The sequence below is a fragment of the Strongylocentrotus purpuratus genome, unplaced genomic scaffold (assembly GCF_000002235.5).
Source record: "Strongylocentrotus purpuratus isolate Spur 01 unplaced genomic scaffold, Spur_5.0 spur5_scaffold_4, whole genome shotgun sequence".
In the NCBI taxonomy this organism is placed as follows: Eukaryota; Metazoa; Echinodermata; class Echinoidea; order Camarodonta; family Strongylocentrotidae; genus Strongylocentrotus; species Strongylocentrotus purpuratus.
In genome coordinates, this window is record NW_022145610.1 from 23,064,830 (window position 1) to 23,084,556 (window position 19,727).

At 36.1% G+C, this 19,727-nt stretch overlaps 1 protein-coding gene across 1 annotated transcript in view; it reads right to left on the bottom strand.

The window, feature by feature from the left end:
* Positions 1 to 2,038: 2,038 nt before the first annotated feature.
* Positions 2,039 to 19,727, bottom strand: part of LOC576500 (gamma-aminobutyric acid type B receptor subunit 1-like) — a 51,642-nt gene continuing 33,953 nt past the window's right edge. The window contains exons 7-13 of the mRNA XM_030998093.1: positions 18,727 to 18,892; positions 13,006 to 13,149; positions 8,151 to 8,352; positions 5,956 to 6,083; positions 5,426 to 5,554; positions 4,325 to 4,462; positions 2,039 to 3,393 (exon numbers count right to left, since the gene is read on the bottom strand). Of these exons, the coding sequence (XP_030853953.1) occupies positions 3,088 to 3,393; positions 4,325 to 4,462; positions 5,426 to 5,554; positions 5,956 to 6,083; positions 8,151 to 8,352; positions 13,006 to 13,149; positions 18,727 to 18,892 (1,213 nt within the window). The 3' untranslated portion in view covers positions 2,039 to 3,087. The remainder of the gene's footprint in view (positions 3,394 to 4,324; positions 4,463 to 5,425; positions 5,555 to 5,955; positions 6,084 to 8,150; positions 8,353 to 13,005; positions 13,150 to 18,726; positions 18,893 to 19,727) is intronic.

Consider the following 19,727-nt stretch of genomic DNA (forward strand, 5'->3'; position numbering starts at 1 on the left):
TTTACATTTTCTTTCATTACTATGAAGAATAATTTTTTTTTTTTTAAATGCCTGTCTTTGTTACACATTATCAACAAAAAAATCTTAGGTTTGATATCATTATTGCAAACACAAGTGCCTTGCTCAGCATGTAACCATTCAGGAGAATGAATAATCAAAACTGCATGTGAATAAAAGCTAAAGGCATGGTTACAGAATTAAGAAGACTTCAAAGCTGTCCAGCTAATTTACTCTTTCAGAGCCATATATGATTTGAATCACTCAAACATTGTTTCTACTAGTCTATGACAAAAAAAACTAGTCTCATTAGATATAAAATGACTTCATGAAGTGCAAACATAGCTTGTTTTATTCATTGGTCAGACCAGCAAAAAGAAAAGAAAATTTTACCAGTTAGACATGTGCCTCCTTCCCCCCCCCCCCCCCCCTTTTTTTTTTCTCTCTCTCTAAAGATGCCTGGATATTGGACAGTTTAATCATTTCCTTCAATTTTGTTTAGAATACTAAAAAGGAATGCTCATTTATTTAATGTATTTCGTCAATCTTTTAAAGTTATTAAAAAAACAAGACTACCATGAGCTTTGTTTTTGTTCTAAATAATTCTTACTACACCAGTAACTTTCAGAAAGAGGAAAGAATTGAAAGCAGTGAAATGCACAAGATCTATGCCCTTTAACAATACAATCAACACACACACAGACACACAGCCAAAACAAAACTTCTAGCTATGCATTATCTACATGTAAGTTCCACTTGGAGACCAGTTATATGTTATTTCAGTTTGTCCCAAAACAATATGGAGCTAAGACTGCAAGTTTTCCCATCACCATTCCATCTCCTTTAGAGCTTGCCTGATCTAGCGCCACATCATCACATCATCATCATCATAAACATTTCATATATAACAATCTGATATATATGTACTGATGAAAATTCCTATAGTACATATGTTTCAATTCATATTTACAGACATAAAACTTTATTCTTGTTAAGACGTTTTAGATCACAGGCTATATAAACTATACAGAATATGTACAATACATAGTTGAACTTATCCTCCAAGTCCTTGCTTGCTATATTGCTGTTTTTTATGAAAGTTTGTTGCCTTGTATCAACTGTTACTTGATTTTAATCACCGATAACAAAATATATTACAAAGAAATGACACATAAAGTATATAATCTACTCTTTAGATAAGCTATCCAAAAAGATCTATCAGGCTTTTAAACTGAGCTCAATAATTGTTCTACAATTTCATTCTGCAAAATGTCATTTTCTTGTAGAATTGCCAATCCAACATATTTGTTTACTCTCATAACACAGGAGTAAATATTTATGCTTTAAGTTTATAAAAACTTTGCATGATATCATAGCTTAAGTATAAAGCATAATCTCAATTTGAATGAGTTCATATAAATAAAAATGAATAGGGGTGGACTTCCTTGTTTCATATAGATTTTTGACCGATTATCTTCTTTATAAAATATGACAGATTATACCTTTACCTAAGAAATTGAATTTCTTTGATTCCCATTATCCCATTTTGATAATTTTGAATATATTAAGATAAAATGATTCTACTTTTTGATATTTTAACATTTAAATTCAAATTTGAAATGCATCTTCAAATTATGGACAATAATATGCTCTGCAACAAAACTATGCTTTAATTTGGATGATGAGCATTCAATATCAAAGACCAGTTTGCTAGCCATGTTATAAATATTTCTATAAATATATCATAAGAAGTACTGATGGTCAACAAATTCTAAGTGTAGCACAGATAATTTGAAAGATGACCTAGAGTTCTGCTACCTATCAGGTAGAATGTAAAGAGTATCATCCATGGAAATTCCCTCAAATAAATAGGATCAACATGAATTGATAACTTATTTCTTCAACTTGAATTTGCAGAATAATTAGCAAAATTAAGATGGAACTTAGTGATTGCGAGGACTATAAATAGACTAAATGCACCTTCGACTGTTCGTCCATATAAGCATGTAACTGTTACTGCATTTTCAGCCATTTTTTTTTCTTTTGCTGGTCAAATATTATAAACCTGAAATGCTACGGTTACTCTGCAAAAAACCTAAGAATGCATCTAAACATTCTACCTCTTAAAGAATGAAAGTATCTGCTTAAACTCTGTCATCAATGTCTCTTCATTGACCGATTCCATAGCTGGACTCCTATCGTAATTCATTACACTTGAAGTAAAACTTTAATTTGCTAGCTTTGTTATTTGTCAGCAGCTAGTCAACTTGACCTATTGTGTGTGATTCCTGTATTATGGCATTGAGAAAACTTGGTAGCCAATGGGTATAACTACCTTCAGCATAACAAATGAATTGGACTACAGAGAATAAATAATCTCAGAATGGTTCGAGTTTGAGTCTTCGGTGTGATCATCCATCGCTTCTAACTCCTCTCCTTGACGCTGAATGAAAAATCCTGAGGCGTTTCAAGAGTTCCCTGAATGGAACACTCAACTAGTGATTGTAGCTAGTACATGCTGACTAACCAGAGAACTTCAAGGGACTACTCCTGAGCCAAAACAAAACTTCCAGCTATGCATCTACATATATTGTGCTTATCCGCACCGCCTGCAATTGTTAGTTCATCTTCATGATAGGCTGCATAAGCCACTTGAAGATTACTACAAGAAGATATTAAAGAAGAAGAGTAGTTGCTTCACTCAGTGGTCCACAGGATGCATGCTCTTGCTTCTGATATGATCCCGCTTCCAGGCATTGGTGCAAAGGCTCAGGTGTCCCACGCTGCATCAAACCGTCAAACCGATTTTACTTTCACTTGGATATCAGCAAAGAATCATATATTGCAAGAGCTCAGGTTCTCACTTTAACATCACCCCATCATAACCAAACCAAGGCCAACCATTGGGGTTACAAACACAGATGGAACCACACTGATCCTCCATCTCAAGTTTTCATCTGGAAGCTTTGAAAGGCTCGTATCGATCCATACAACTTTGGCATCCGTCGTGTTGCATCAAAATGTCATTCCATTAGTACAGGGATGACAACAAATGGTTTATCGACCCTTCAGTTGGTTTGTTACTCTTCATCAGATATACGTCTCCGAGAGATCATCCTCGTTGATGCCCGAGACCTTCTCGCCGTGGATGAGCTTGGGCGTGTGAGCGGTGGGCGCGGCCATGGAAGCGTACGCACTGTCCTCCACCGACATGTGAGGGGGTGTGATCTTGTCAGTCACCCTGAGGGAAGTCCGTGTTCTTTGTACAGTGGTGGGGGTTGAATGGTGCAGGGCGGAGCCCGGGGAGGAAGCCGAGGAGGGGGATAACACGCCCTTTGGCATGGACCTGGTCTTCTGTTGGATCTTGTCCGTAAGCATCTTGATCTTATCCTCGCGCTACCAGTGTCGGATGTGGGATGAAACACAAAAAGAAAAGAAAAAATATGTTATTAAATAATTTTGCGGTGGTAGTTTGAAGGGAGGAGGGATCTGGGATTGATTACTTGTAAAATGATGAGGAAAGAATCACAAATTTTTTACTTTGGAGACAGGACTGGTACATCATTTTAGGATGGCTATCTGACATTGCAATTTGGGATTTAAATTAGGTTAAGTACAGCCTAGAGTCCATGATTGAACTTAGGAATTACGTTAATTGTATGCCATATCTGATGGTTCGTATCAGAATTGGACCCTGAAGCTAGAATTATTTAAATGCTTTTTCAAAAGTGTCATATATTTGATCTGCTTCTCATTTGCTAATACAGTGAAACCTGTCTATAAAGACCACCCAAGGGAGACAAGAAAAGATGGATGTCCCTAATCTCATGCCGAGAAAACCGCTTCTATCTTTTTACATTAATTTCCTACAACTATTCCAAGCCAATCTCTATTATTTGCTCTCTCTTCATCTCTTGTGGATCTTACCTCTTTAATATGTCTCTTAATCACATTTTAATTCTCATGATAATCTTGTATGTTTCTGAAATATTTTGAATGTATCTCTTTTTTTCCTACCTCTCTTCATCCTATCTGATCCTATCTCATCTTCTCTCCCTCTCTCCTTTCTCGCTCTATATATCTACGGGACTTTACCTTTTTAACAGGTATCTTAATCTTGATAGTCTTGTATGTTTCTAAATGTTAATTAATCTTTAAAATGCATATCTCTTTCTATCTTTCTACCTTCCTTTAACTTTTTCTCTCCCTCCCTCCCTCTTTCTTTCTTTCTTTCTTTCTTTCTCCCTCCCTCCCTCCCTCCCTCCCTCCCTCCCTCCCTCCCTCCCTCCCTCCCTCCCTCCCTCCCTCCCTCCCTCATGGATCTTACCTCTTTAATATGTCTCTTAATCTCATCATTTTCTGCTGACAGTCTTGTATGTTTCTCCTCATCTTCTCTGCTTGGTGCTGATAGGCCCTGAGTGTTCTTATTATATGTGCCTTTAGGATTGTGTGCAATAGATACCACCTACCAAAGAAATAAGACAACACATGAGAAAGGATCAATTTAAAGCCTGTCTGTACAGTTTGGCCAGGGGGATTAGACCTCCCTGCAAGATCACTGACAGGTGGTTATCTCATCAAATCAGCTCTCAATTAACATAAGAGAAGGGGGATCATGGGGGACCAACAGGCACCGATTAGGCATTGTTTGCTTTATATACGTTGCAAGAAGCTATAAGTAGTGCAGTGTGGCTTTGAAGATTTGTTTTCATTCGATTGAAAGAAATTCTCCATGTGCAACAGGGCTGTGAAAATTCAGGTAACTTGAACTGCATACTCTATGGCAGTTGATGTTCTAAAATAATGAATCTTGTAATAATGCTATTGCTTTGCCGGCCATCATTTTGCTAGATTTATGAAAACACCGTGCCCTCTTCACCATAAAGTCATACCAAATTAGTTAAAGTTCATCAAATCTTTGAATAAAACAATTTTGCACATCTTGGCTGTATCCCCTCAACATTTAAGTGACTGTGGTAGAACAGTAAAGCACAGTCACCATTAGAAGAAGAAAAAAATGTGCCTATGTCTCACTACAGCTACGCAAAAGAGACTAGAACTAAACCAACTTAGCTGATGCATAAACAGTCATAAAATAATGTCTAAGATTAATATATACAGTCCCTGCTATTTTGTCCTTTATGTTATCAACCACATCTTAAGGTATTGGTAAATCTGACCATCGCCATAACTTCAAGCTCCTCTACAGTGTCGGGAGCCCCCAATTTCACCAAAAGTTTGATGGCAAAAATTTTGGCAAATTTGGGGCTCCCAACACTTTAGAGGAGCTTAAACAGCCCTACAAGAGCTTAGATCAGACTAAATATAAAAGAATGATAGATTTGATGTCAATTTACATTCTAACTCCCCAATACTTGGTATCTGTGGGACATTGAATACCTTGGACTTTCCCCGATATTAAACTTACCTTTGGTATAAAAATGAGTGCCAGCGTGATAGCTGAACAGAAGACAATAGTGAATGATGTGAAGCCGTAGACGGCATTATTTTGACTCTTGATTATTAACGTGACGGGAGCTGTGATAATACACAGTACCTGTGAGAGAGAGAGAGAGAGAGAGAGAGAGAGAGAGAGGGACACACAGAGAGAAAGAGACACAGAGAGAGATGGGGGAAAATATAAAAAGAGATAAAGAGTGAGAGAAACAGAAAGTTAACATCCTGCTAAACATGATACAAAGCATTTTGAAAGTAATATATTTGAAGAAACAAATACATAAAATCATTTCCACATAATTTTTTTCCTTACCCTTGAATAAAAATAAAAATGTCTACAAAGGCTGGAAGTTATATTTATTTCATTAAAAATTAAATGATATTGATGACTTTGCCGCTTCTAGGAACAAGATCATTTTCTACAAGTATACAAATATATGAAAGATAATGCTAACCTTTGCTAATGGGTAGAAAATTAACAGTTATGATTATTTCACTTACTGCAACATTATAGATGGCCATGCCAACCAATCTTGAGTCGTTTAGATCCCGTACCGTCATGTTACGGGTTTCATACGCTAGGAAGAGACCGAAGATTAAGAGCAGGCCGTTGATACCATATAAGATACCTGCAAGAATGGAAATAAATTATTTGATAAGTAGGAGAATTTTTCCACATTTTATGAAGACTTTTTGAAGAATGTTTGCATTTTTCTGTTTGCATGAAGAAAAAAAAAGATGACATTTAAATATATTCATGTTTCTAAAAATATACTATCCCAAACAATCCAAATTTTCATACAGATTGGTGTTAGGTTGATGTATTCTGCATATACTCTGCATGTGGAGGTGTACATGCAGATACATTGTACTTTGAAGGTCTCCAGACTGTTACGCCTGGATATTGTTGTATTACATCAAAGTGCCAGAGATTTCACAAAAATAGGTGATCTGTGCAGAGAAATTTTGCATGAAACAGAGTCTTAAGCTCATCGAATATTCTTGTGTCATATTGATGGATCAGATATTTTGCAGCACTGGGTAATCTGTTGAAAAACAGGTCTATATCTTGCAAGAACCTCTAACATAACCATTCATTGAATGTTCTGTTATCATAATCAAAGTACTCAATCTTTTAAAGAAATGTAGTGATATGTACATGAACATCGATACTGCATAAAACATCGATACTGCATAGTGAATTGAACCATACATTAAAAATGCTTGTATCATATTGATTTATCAAATATATCCCAGCACATATTCAACAGATCTGTTTATTATATACAGGTATATAGATATGTATATATATATCTTGATCTTGCATGCAGTTCTATTTAACCCACACATTCATTAAATATTCTTGTATCGTATCACAGCAGAAGAGATATAAAGAAAAAAAGTAGATCTGTTGATTTAGATCTCTTCTGAAATGGACTCCTTATCTAATCATCCATTGAATATTCTTGTGTTGCATCAACATACCAGATTTCTCACAGAAAATGAGGGATTTGATGGTATATCCCCTTTCCAACAAAAGCCTTATTATTCATTAACTATTCTAGTATTCGTATCAGTATTAACCTATTGACTACTGCAACCGGGTAGCTCCTGTATTAAGCCTATGTGAATGCGAGAATCCAGTTGTTAATGGGTTAAAGGGATTTCATAGGCAGCGTTGATGTGTTGATTCATCATCCCACAAGTCTGTCATACAACAGTAGCTGTGTTTGCACGGCGCTGTTGTATTTTTAACTTTCAGTTTGCAATGCTAAACCTTGAAGTTGTAAACAATAACCCAAAGACAAAAGATGCAGGTTCACGCGGCGCCAAAAACATCAAGTGCTGCTCAGGGTTTCAAATACAAGTTGGGCAAGCAGTCGTAACTATGAACTTGTAAAACCTCTAAGTTACTGGAATCTGCCTTGAACACAGCCATAAGTGAGGACCCTCATCTGCTCGTAGCTTTCATGTTATCCATAAAATCACTTATGGTTTATTTTCCACAGTCCTTATCTACAAGATAAAACTGAAGTTTAAAATCATCATGAGCTCAACTTTAAAAAGTTTATGGACAACTGGCGTGAGAACCTAGCTACTGTCCTCAGAAGAGGGATTTTAGCTTGGTAATCTAGATGGATGATTCAATAGTCTATCTCCCTCTTGAAATCCTACATCTATAATTAAAATCATCTGCATATAGAGTCAGAGTGGCACAGACTCCTATGAGATTACTGAGTCACCGCCCTTCTGTCTCTCAGCAGATGATGCAGTACTCTGAAATATGATGCAATGACAGAATCAGAACAAGAAATAGTTTGAAGCATATGGCGCGAGAAAGTCTCCTAAAGATTCAGCAATTCTCATTGGATGAGGGGATGCTCGAGGCTTTAGCCCAGCTGCCCTAAGGGCCATTACACGATGAAACATGGTCTTTTGGATAGGAATTGAAGCCATAGGTCCCTTGGTTCACCCCCCCCCCCCCCAACCTCCTGATCAATATATAATGTGCTTAGATTAGCAAGTGTGCGCTTGTAAAAATGACGCCTGGCTGGAATGGAGTGAAGAACGTGCGTACATTGTGTGCAGGTAAGCCTGAATCCGATGACCGGGGTAATAATATAAAGCGCTTTGAGAGGGCCTTCAGTCCTGAAAAGCGCTATATAAGAACTAGCTATTATCATTATTATTATTACCTAGCCAAATGGACATGTTATTGGCTGTACAGTGCTCCAGCTGAGGCACTATCTCCAGGTCCTGCTCCGGGAAGGTCTCCTTGGGAAGGTTCTCCACGGTGCGGTACATGGGATCCACCAGCTGCCACACCAGGATGATGGACGAGTCCAGCAGGAAGATGATGCCTATCGTCAGGTACATCTTCCAGGTGTTGACCTTCTGCTAGAAGAAGAGAAGGGGAAGCAGAAACAAAAAGAGAGTTTGAGTACCAGCATGAGAGGGATAGGTTAGGTTGATGATTGATGGTGGTGGTGTGGTAGTGGTGGTGGTGGTGGTGGTGGTGGTGGTGGTGGTGGTGGTGGTGTGGGTGGTGATGTGGGTGGTACTTGTAGTGTTGATTTTGGTGGGTATAATGATGATGTTGATGATGATGATGATGAAAAAATAATGATAATGATGATGATGAAGATGATGATGATGATGAAGAAGATGATGATGATGACAATGAAGATGATGTTGATGTTGATGATGAAGATGATGATGAAGATGATGATGATGATGATGACAGAGTCAACTTAAAAAAACGCTAATGGCGTTGATGGTAGTTGAAGCGATGACACTGTAGTGATGATGATGATGATGATGACAACAAATGTGTTGATAATCATAATGTCCTGATAATGATCATAGAGACGGTGGCAATATATTAAGTGGTTGCAATGATGATGTCAACAATCAGAACATTCATCAAAGTGTCTTGATATTCAGCTTCTTACATGAGATTAGCATTGAAACACACCATGTATCACTGCTGAACATAATAGGGACTTTTAGATTTGCGTGGACTGATACGTGTGACGTCCATTCAAGGCAGTGCATCAAAAGGACATCGATCGTAGCAATCCACGTTGTCGTTGTGCAAATCTAAAAGTCCCTATTGACACGTTAAAGAGTGGCAGGCATTAGTGATGACGAGGACAACTATGATAAAACACATCTTCCTTATATTGCAATATATGATATGAGTTATAAATGTATATGTTGTGGGAATCATGTTTTGACCTGAAAGCACTAGAAACAATTCATTGATGGTTTAATAAATAGTGCTGAAAGGCAACAAATAGATAATAAACATGAAATGTATAATTGAAACTGGAAATAGCAATAGGTTCAATAGATTCAAATGCACGACATCAATTAAATGAATGAAATATATGAAACGCAGGACACCATATCACCATATATATGTTTGCCAAAATCAAAGAACATACCATGATGGCAATGGTCATACATAGGCATGTAATTTATAGTAATACACCATTAATATCTGCTGATTATATGATTTAATGTGACTTCATACATCAAATGCAAATAAAGTAAGTATATAGTTATACAAATGTATGCTACACGCAAGAGGCATTATTATACAAATGGTCATCTTTTGAAGACAAAATGTCCATTTGGTGCAAGAAGTCCATTTGGTGCAAGAAGGGCATTAAATCATATACTTTGACAGAGTAAACATCCTTCAAGCTCCTAAAAGACAAATATAATGTATCTTAATCACCGCTTTCCACAAAAGAAGTATACTGAAAATGTATGAAATGGATTGTATGTTATGTAATAAAGTTAGATAATTGAAATGCAATAGCATATGAGTTAGTTCACCAAATCCACACGACCAAACACTTCACGATACAGATCGATATGAAATAGATCCTTGCTTAATCTTTTGTACACTGCTTTCCACAAAAGAAACAAACTGAAAATGTATGAAATGGATTGTATGTTATGTAAGAAAGTTAGATAATTGAAATGCCATGAGCATATGAGTTAGTTCACCAATAACCACTTATTCAAACACTTTGAGATACAGATCGATACAGATCCTTGTTTTTGTTCACTGCTTTTCCCCAAAAGAAACATACTGAAAATGTATGAAATGGATTGTATGTTATGTAAGAAAGTTAGATAATTGAAATGCAATTGCAAATGAGTTAGTTCACCAATAATTACAAGACCAAACACTTCACGATACAGATCAATATGAAACAGATCCTTGTTTTTGTTCACTGCTTTTCCCCAAAAGAAACATACTGAAAATGTATGAAATGGATTGTATGTTATGTAAGAAAGTTAGATTATTGAAATGCCAGAGAATATGAGTTAGTTCACCAATAACCACATGGCCAAACACTTCACGATACAGATTGATATGAAACGGATCCTTGCTTAATCTTTTGTACACTGCTTTTCCCCAAAAGAAACATACTGAAAATGTATGAAATGGATTGTATGTGATGTAAGAAAGTTAGATCATTGAAATGCCAGAGAATATGAGTTAGTTCACCAATAACCACATGGCCAAACACTTCACGATACAGATCGATATGAAACAGATCATTGCTTTTCATATGAAGAGATGCGAGTTAGTTGCACGAAGACAAATACTGTGAGGTTAAATTGGGATCATCAAACCAGAGTTACACCTATCAGTAGTAATTGTCCCCATTTTACAACCCACTGAGTTGTTAAATCTTAAGTTGATTAATTGTCATAATTATTCAAATGCCTTTGAATGTTTGTTTATGCTTAAAAATATAATATTCACCCTTTTATGTGACATCATATATATCACCTGTGCATGAAGACAAGCTCATGCTTGTTCCCTTATTCAATGCTTATCTTCTCACAAAAATTATGTAATATTATCAAACTTCACAATTCATGAGGCTGTTTACAATTTCCACAAAAGACACACTTTTTTTATTTTAGAAAAAATATCAGATTCAATTTAATTTTGTTAGAAGTACATGTATAAACTCCACAAAGCATTGGAAGTGTTGAGCCACAAATTTCTCAGTTTAGGATGCATCCCAGATAAATTATTTCTTTCCCACTGATTAATTGTGCACAAATGAAAGTCAACAAAAGAGAATGCAAACATACTGAAAGCAATAACAAAGTTTGAAATGAAGCCTGAATTTCCTGCATTAGTGACTGCATGATGAAAAAAGCCATTATATAAAACCTCTAGCCAAATAAGACAATGCAAGCTATTAATCAATATCTAAAGACTTAACTCTGAGGGAAATCATTTTGGTTGCTTTCTTTGCCTCTATGCACTGTCACTCGTTTCCCACATGTGTATTTTTGCACAAAAACAACAGGCGCTAGCTGACGGAAGGATTGCTCTATGCAACACAATGAATTTTTAAAATTATCATTTACAGTTTGGACTAGCTCCATGACAACCCTTTTAAGTTTTAACCCCAGTATAGATTAATCTAGCACTGGAAACTGTTAAATAATCTTCAAGCCTTTGGTATATCTGTGATAAATAGGCCTACAATGTAGCACAGGAGGTTTAACTTGTGTGGCATTTAAACACTTCAGACAGCTAGACAAAGCTTTAATAAAGACGTCAACCCAATATGCTTTGGCCTATTTAGAATTCGCTGCAGTGTTTCCCCCAACGCATACTCATTCACTTGAACCTACAAAATGTCGGTCAATCGTTTACTATGAATATCAATCTTGATGATTCAATTCCCTCTCCAACTCTAGACATTCTATGGATGACATAATTCATGTCATATTTTGCCAGCATTTTATGATCCCCAAAGTAAAAGAACCAACAGCAAAAAAACACAACCATTTCTGAAAGCATTGTTGTTAGTTGGTCATGATAGAGCAAAAAGGTTTAATAATACCTTCACAATTTGTTTCTTTTTCTGAAAAGATAAGTGAAATGAAAAATAATAAAAAGACTGCTTTTTCCTTCCTCAACAAATCACGAAATAGACATATTTTTTTTCTTGTGGAACATACAGTTGTGAGAAAATGTAATCAGTGCAATATGGAATGTGCACTGATAGGAAGTTTAACATATACTATCATTCCGTGTATTGATTCACTTCTATAAATTTGTTAATGTTACCACATATTTTTATGCTTATATACTCTAGCAAAGGTACATGTAAGTATCAATATCAACCAAAAGATGTTTTATACAATCCCTAGTTATGTGTATGTAGGATTACATTTATAATCCTTTCTCATTAACATCCATGCGGTCATCGAACAAGACATGTCGTGATGTACTAGAATTATCTCTCTACTAATATCCTCTGTAATAAAAAAAAAATTATTTAAAAGTTTTTATATTACTTTTTTCTTGGGGGCTAGATTTGATTAATACTAAAAGACACACTAATACACAAGCAGTTTATGTAAGAGAGAGAGAGAGACAGAGAGGAGGGCCAAGAGAGATAGAGAGGAGGGCCAAGAGAGATAGAGAGGAGGGCCAAGAGAGATACAGAGAAGGACCATGAGAGATAGAGAGAAAGGGAGAGGGAGAGAAGAAGGGGAGAGAGAGAGAGAGAGAATTAGAGAGAGAGAGATAGAGAGGAGGGCCAAGAGAGATAGAGAGATGGACCATGAGAGATAGAGAGAAGGGGGGGGGGGGGGGGAGAAGAAGGGGGAGAAGAAGGGGGAGAGAGAGAGAGATAGAGAGAATTAGAGAGAGAGAAAATAGAGAGAGAGAGAGTTAGAGAGGGAGAAAATTAGAGAGAAAGAGAATTAGAGAGAGAGAGAGAGAGAGAGAATTAGAAAGAGAATTAGAGAGAGAGAGTTAAAGAGAGAGACAATTAGAGAGAAATAGAGTGAGAGAGAGAGAGAGAGAGAGAGAGAGAATTATAGAGAAGGGGGAACTGGGGAGGGATAAAATAAGGGAATGATGTGATGGAGAGGTGGTAAGAGAAGAGAGAGAGAGAGAGAGAGAGAGCGAGTTGGAGAAACAGATAGAGAGATGGAGAAAAAGAGAGAGATGGACAAAATACACATTTGTAGCCGGGACTCATGATATCAACTGACCTGCAGGCTGACTTTCCTCCTCCTTCTCCTTCCGTCATCATTATCTGTCTTCTCCTGGGTTACTAAGGAATGCATCATCCAGATCTTAGCGAACATGGAGCCGTATCCGAGGGAGAATCCAATACTTATCAACCAAGCTATAGACTGAAGAGAGAACAAAGAAACAAGAGGCATGATGGTTAAAATACATATCTCTTACAAGCAGATATTCATTATGATATTACAGTCAAACCTGTCTATAGCAACCGCCCAAGGGAAACACAAAAAGTGGTCTTTGTAGACAGGTTCCTTCAGCACATGATTCAATGAGAAACCATTTTCAAGCGAAACAAAAAATGGGGTTTTTGTAGACAGGTGGTCACTAAAGCAAGTTTGACTGTATAACACAAACTTCAGCAACATGCAATTCTTCTGAAGTCAGTATCCTACACTTTTAAAATTCTTGAATTTAACCCGTGATCAGACGCTATAACCTACAGTAACCTTATTCCGTTATCTTTGACAAAATACAGCCCAGAGCAACTGCTGCTGGAGTATATACACAGAGCAACCTTCCTGATATTATGTTTTGTTTCTTTGTCGTTTATTTCTTTTTTCCTATCAGACGAGTCATGGAGTGGTACCCAGGGGAAATATGAAGCTTTTCAACAAAGAAATATTATACATTAAAAAAATATATAATTATATATATATATAATGATAAAAATGAAGGAAAAAAAAATGGTACATTGGGTTCATGAAGAGTTATATTGAAGTAATCAACAGTTTGATTTATTTGGTGCGAAAGACTTTTTTAATAATTTCTATCTGTACATTTCACAATGAATACTTGTGTATGTAGATCAAGTACTTTCATGGCTGAATATTATATCATGTTACATGAATATAGAACAAATATTTACACATTTAGCTTGTTAACCTTAATATCACCATAACTCAAGTTTCTGCTTTCAAAGTTTGACTCTATAATGATAAAAATGTAATGCAATCTCACGGTAATAGATGACTAATTGTAGTTCCAACATTCTGACTTACTGTTTTAAGCCAAGGAGCAATTTTAAAATCCTCCATTTCATGACTATATAGCCTTTGCTTTTCATAAACTTTTCTGTTACAGTTAATCTCTTTTTGTACTGTTTTATTTCTATTGTATCAATCTTTATATATCTGCTATGTTTCAAATTTTTTGGGGAATGAATTGGGATTTTAAAAACTTTGAATTTGTTGCTATTTTTTGCTTTAAAACTATTTGAATTTGTAAGTAGAAGGGGTTTTTCCTTCCTTTTTTCAACATGTTGCACATGTGTGAAACACAGCAGAAGATTTCTCTGAATTCTCTGAATGCAAGTCACTTGGCTCATTGGCAGTTTACTCAATAACCTGGAGGCTTTACATTCCTTTCGACATAGTTCAACCTCATGAAGCCTTGAAGCCCCCAAATTTTTTGGGGAATGAATTGGGATTTTAAAAACTTTGAATTTGTTGCTATTTTTTGCTTTAAAACTATTTGAATTTGTAAGTAGAAGGGGTTTTTCCTTCCTTTTTTCAACATGTTGCACATGTGTGAAACACAGCAGAAGATTTCTCTGAATTCTCTGAATGCAAGTCACTTGGCTCATTGGCAGTTTACTCAATAACCTGGAGGCTTTACATTCCTTTCGACATAGTTCAACCTCATGAAGCCTTGAAACCACATGGAAGTTGAATAATTCAAGACAATCCGTGGTTAAAGAATGTATGTTTATGCTCTTCTCTTCAATTGCATGCATGGTTTATCTCTCCAATTCCCACACCCCTCATGTTCTGTCGCCCACGGCAACAGAGGATAATGACCTGTAGTCTAGGTTTGACATAAGTAACAAGGAAGAAGAAAACAACATTCCTTCACTAACATTGCATCCAAACACTCAAACTTTCGTAAGCGCTTGAGTTATTAAACAGTAGGTCGAGTTCCAGTAAAGATGAAAAATAATTTGTGAGCTTTCTAACTCTTTCTACGTCAGTTTGGAAGATTGTAAGTTCATAAATGTGCCCTGCCCCTAAAATGGATTGCTCCCACTTAAAATGCCCTCAAATTCGACCTATGACAAGAAATAGCTTAAAGGTGAACACCAGTTATGGTCATGCGATTGCATTGTGAAAGAAACGTTGTGGAATCGATCAGAAAAGGTTGATCATCTAGCATCTAGCATCTGCAAGGTTCTGGAATCGTCAAAATGATAAGAAATTTGGCCCATTCTTCGTAAAGTTACAAGCACTATACACAGAAAGATGTATATGGGACTACCCTATATCTCTCACAGACCATGAGAGAAACAAATTTACCAAATATATGAATTAGTAGGCGGTTTCCCGGCAAATTTTTAATCATCATGTATTAGTCAAAACATATTCTTTCACATGATTGGTAATGAGAGCTTCCATTTCATTTTTTGAAATTGGGGCGTTTCCAATACTGGTCTTTACCTTTAAAGTTTGGTCCAAACTGTTGTGCCACATGTAGTCCCATTATCCCATATCCTGTGTGAAGTGCACATGACTTTCAGCGAGACTGGGTCAATTTCTTCTCATTTTGTTGATTCCAGAAATCACACAACATACACCAATTTTTTATGAACTACTTAATCAACCTTTCCAAATTGCTTCCAGAAATCAATTTATATGTTTAAGAAGTCTCTTTCTTTTTACAAAAATAATTAACTTAGGGGAGCTAGATGAAAACACAAGGGGCTATAGATGGAAATGAAGGGGTGAAAAAGACTGGTATTCAAAATGTCAAGATAACATTAATGTTTGGGTGACTTTACAATTATTCAGAGTTAAGTTCAAGAGAACTATTTCTAGAAATAAATCAAAATGTTATGAAAACAATGCTAGCAATCATTGTGAAATCATGAAATACCTTAACCATATTTTTGGATAAAGATATGCATGTTTTTCTACTTTTTCCCTTCAGTTTGAAATGGTTAGTGAAATAAGATCTCAGAGACTAATGTTTTTATCAAGATAAGCAAATTTTTTGCAAAGTGATATTTGTGATTACAAAAGTTGATCAAATTTGGCATGTGTGCGAAAAGATGAAACTCCACACTACCAATTTTCATCCTAATGTAGGGTACAACATTGAAATCTTAATGCAATCTTTGCCATCTATGGTATGGAAAGGGTTAATAAAGAATAAATACATGTACCTAGAGTTGGAAAGATGAAAATGAAAGGGGCTGTTCTTTTTTGTTTACAGCACTTCATTATGAAAACGTTTGTACTATCATTTTGAAAATTGCCAGAGGCTTCCGCTTTTTGTTTACAGCATTAAATTTTGAATTGGTTTTCAAATCATCGCCATTTTTTAATTGCGGAAGTAGGGTTCAATCGATATGCACCTCTGCATAGCTTGAACTGCATTTCCATTCAGAGGTTTCAACCCTGCTTTCGCTTGGAGGAGATTAAATCTCGTCAATCGGGAAGGTGGAAATATGATTGCTTATTCTACCCCGGGCTATCTAGCGTAAAGGTCCATCCTTTAATTGTATCATCCTTTGAATAACTGTGACACGCCGGTTAACCTCTCCAAGCTTGTAATGGAGTCCTGCCTTACAAATGTTTTTCATGTCTGGTACAAACAGTTTAAAGAGATTAGTCTTCAGCCCTGGTATTTTTTTATTTTAAAATTCAAGTTTTTCTCTCACCAGGTATTGATTTTTTGATAGAATCTAAAATATTGAAGTAGAATTCACTTAGTCATCTCTGTCAAAATTCTTTAGAAGACCAAAATTGTAACAAACATGTATGTATATAATTGAAGTTCTGAGCTGAATTTTATGCTGAAGGGCTACTATTATCTTCAAGTGCAATTCTAGTAGTTAAATAAGAATACATACAATAATATTCAGAATGTTCAGAATATAAGGAGACAACAAATTAGGTACTATATACACCAATTTAAAGGATAAGACAAATTTAAATCATCTACAATTAACAACAATTTTTTTGTACTCCTTGTAAATTTCATGGGTTTTTTTTTGTTTGTTTGTTTTCATAACTCAAGAATAAAAAGTTCATCGGTTGAATTAGGACCATTGTTGGATACTTTTAGATGTAAGCTTTTATATGTCACATTCTCAAGAAACATAAATTGAAACATCACTTTTTCACAAACTTAAAATATTAACAACACTAATAATACAACTGTATGCTATAGTTAGTATAGATTTATATGGATGGTGTGAACAACAAAGATCTTATTCAAAGAGACTATGATATATTAAATATTGTATATCTCTCCTGTAATTTAACATCTTCAACATATTTCATGGTTTTCTACCAAAAAGTACTGAAAAGGTGTTAAATAATAGAAGAGTAGTGAGAAACCTTTCACTTCAGTGCCTCAAACTAAACAGGCGATTTTCAACGATAAAATCTACAACAACTTTCATCTCTCCCAACAACTGGGGACTTTAACCACCAACTTTATCAAATTCTTGCAGACACTTTTTCTTTCTTTCGATAAGACAACCCACAGAAGAGTCTGTGGTCAGCATCTAGCCGTAAGGTGGCTCAAACAGAAAAATAAGAAAAGAGAATATCTGTGCTTGAATTGCCCTTTGAGGTAAATTCAATCTAATTACGATCATTAAAGCCGTTCACGGGAGAGAGCTGCGCTAAAAGTACATCACGACTCGAGTGAAAAGGTCAACAAATGGACCATAAGATGGTATTCCTCTTTTACTGCATGTGTGTCTTTCTGCTCTCGATTCGATGATGAATTGAGCCTTAGGCTAGCATCTCTACACGCACAACTGTGTTCCTCGATTGAAGAATAATTTTCTTGTTCTGCTTCACAAATTGTTTCCATGAGAGAGCATATTGCCTTGTTTTCTTATGTTCATCTGTTTGGTTTCTCCGACCAAACTCATTTTCCTTGGTGCGTATATTGACTCGACTTTTTACTCCTACATACTTTCTGTGATTTTTTCATTTATATTCAGTGGTTTGTTTTCATTGTTGTTCTATTCCCACACTACATTTTCTTAACAGTTGACCAAGTTCTGCTCTTTATTGGGAATTGTTTATTGCATTCCTGAAAAATCATATTGATTTCACAAAAAAGTTTGTAAAAAGTTGTTTTAATTTGGTATGATGTAGAACGTTTAGTCATCACAAATGTTGATGGTTTCTAAATATTCTTAATTGGTCAAATGAAATAAGGGTGATATATTGGCCACATTCTTCTACCTTATCAGGCACTAAAAAAGACAATCCATGTTGAAATTCATTAATTTGCCTGAAATAACCTGGATTATATTGGGCCAAATATACAGAGGGTTAAGGTACATCTCTTTATTGCAATTTTCTATGAATAAGTATTAGTTTGTTTCAACATTATTATAGGTATGGCTACAAAAGGCTTAATTTTTGTGATGGACCAACTACTTCTTACTTGAACCGCATGCAGTACTTTTTACTCTCAAATCCTAAAGCTAAATATATTACAATCTACAGTAGATCTATTGTAGAAATAACTCTCTGACAATACACACATGAATACATATTTTAATATTCTAAAACCTAATCAGTTGTGACCTTAGGTATTGAGTTAACCAAATGGCTACTGAGCTATCTCATGCCCGTTGGCTTTAATCAACATGCATTATCAAAAGAGTTAAAATCATGAACATACATCAGCCCTACCACCATGCAGCGTACTCTGTAACAACTTACATGGCAAATTCTGGAGAATTTTTCCTGTTTCTGTTGAGTGTCTAGCTCCGACTCTGATGCATCCGGCCCAGAACCATCGAACCCAAGGAGGAAGACACAGATGAGGGCAGCGATGCACCCCAGGGCCGTCACGTTATTCACATGAGGCTGGGAGCATTGGATGTATCTGAGAGGGGGATAGGGGGGAGGGGGAAAGGGGGGATGGGTTGGGTGGGTAAAGAAGAATTGTGATGGTGTAATCATTAATATTTAGTCTAATTTGGGGGCTGTTCACTTCTTTAGAATTAAAAACTACTCTCAAATCACCTTACTAATACCAATGGGGATGAAGAGGGTAGAAGAAAAACCATGGTCATGAATCATTGATCAAAAAACTCAAATATAATTGAACATTGGTGACTTTTCAAGTTTTTTTTAATCCTTAACTAGTCTCAAATTACCTCTCTAAAATAAAAATACACTTACAACATATATACCTCTTTTCCCACAGAACCCTATAGTTTCTAGTTTATAGTAACACCTGCTAACACACATTGAAACCCCATTGCCTTTCAGTTGATGCACCCCAACTCACCCATACCGGTATCCCACACCCCTCTCATCCTGTATGCTGGAAGCACAAGTTAAATTCCCATTACCACTTCTTCTTATTGATATACACTTTCACTTTGCTAATACCCATATTGAAACCCCCAACTTTCTACCACCTGACAGTTGATCTACCCCCACCACACCCATTCTACCGGTATCGCGCCCCTCAATCTCATCCTGTATGCTGGAAGCACAAGTTAAATTCCCATTACCACTTCTTCTTATTGATATACACTTTCACTTTGCTAATACCCATATTGAAACCCCCAACCTTCTACCACCTGACAGTTGATCTACCCCCACCACACCCATTCTACCGGTATCGCCCCCCTCGATCTCATCCTGTATGCTGGAAGCATAAGTTAAATTCCCATTACCACTTCTTCTTATTGATATACACTTTCACTTTG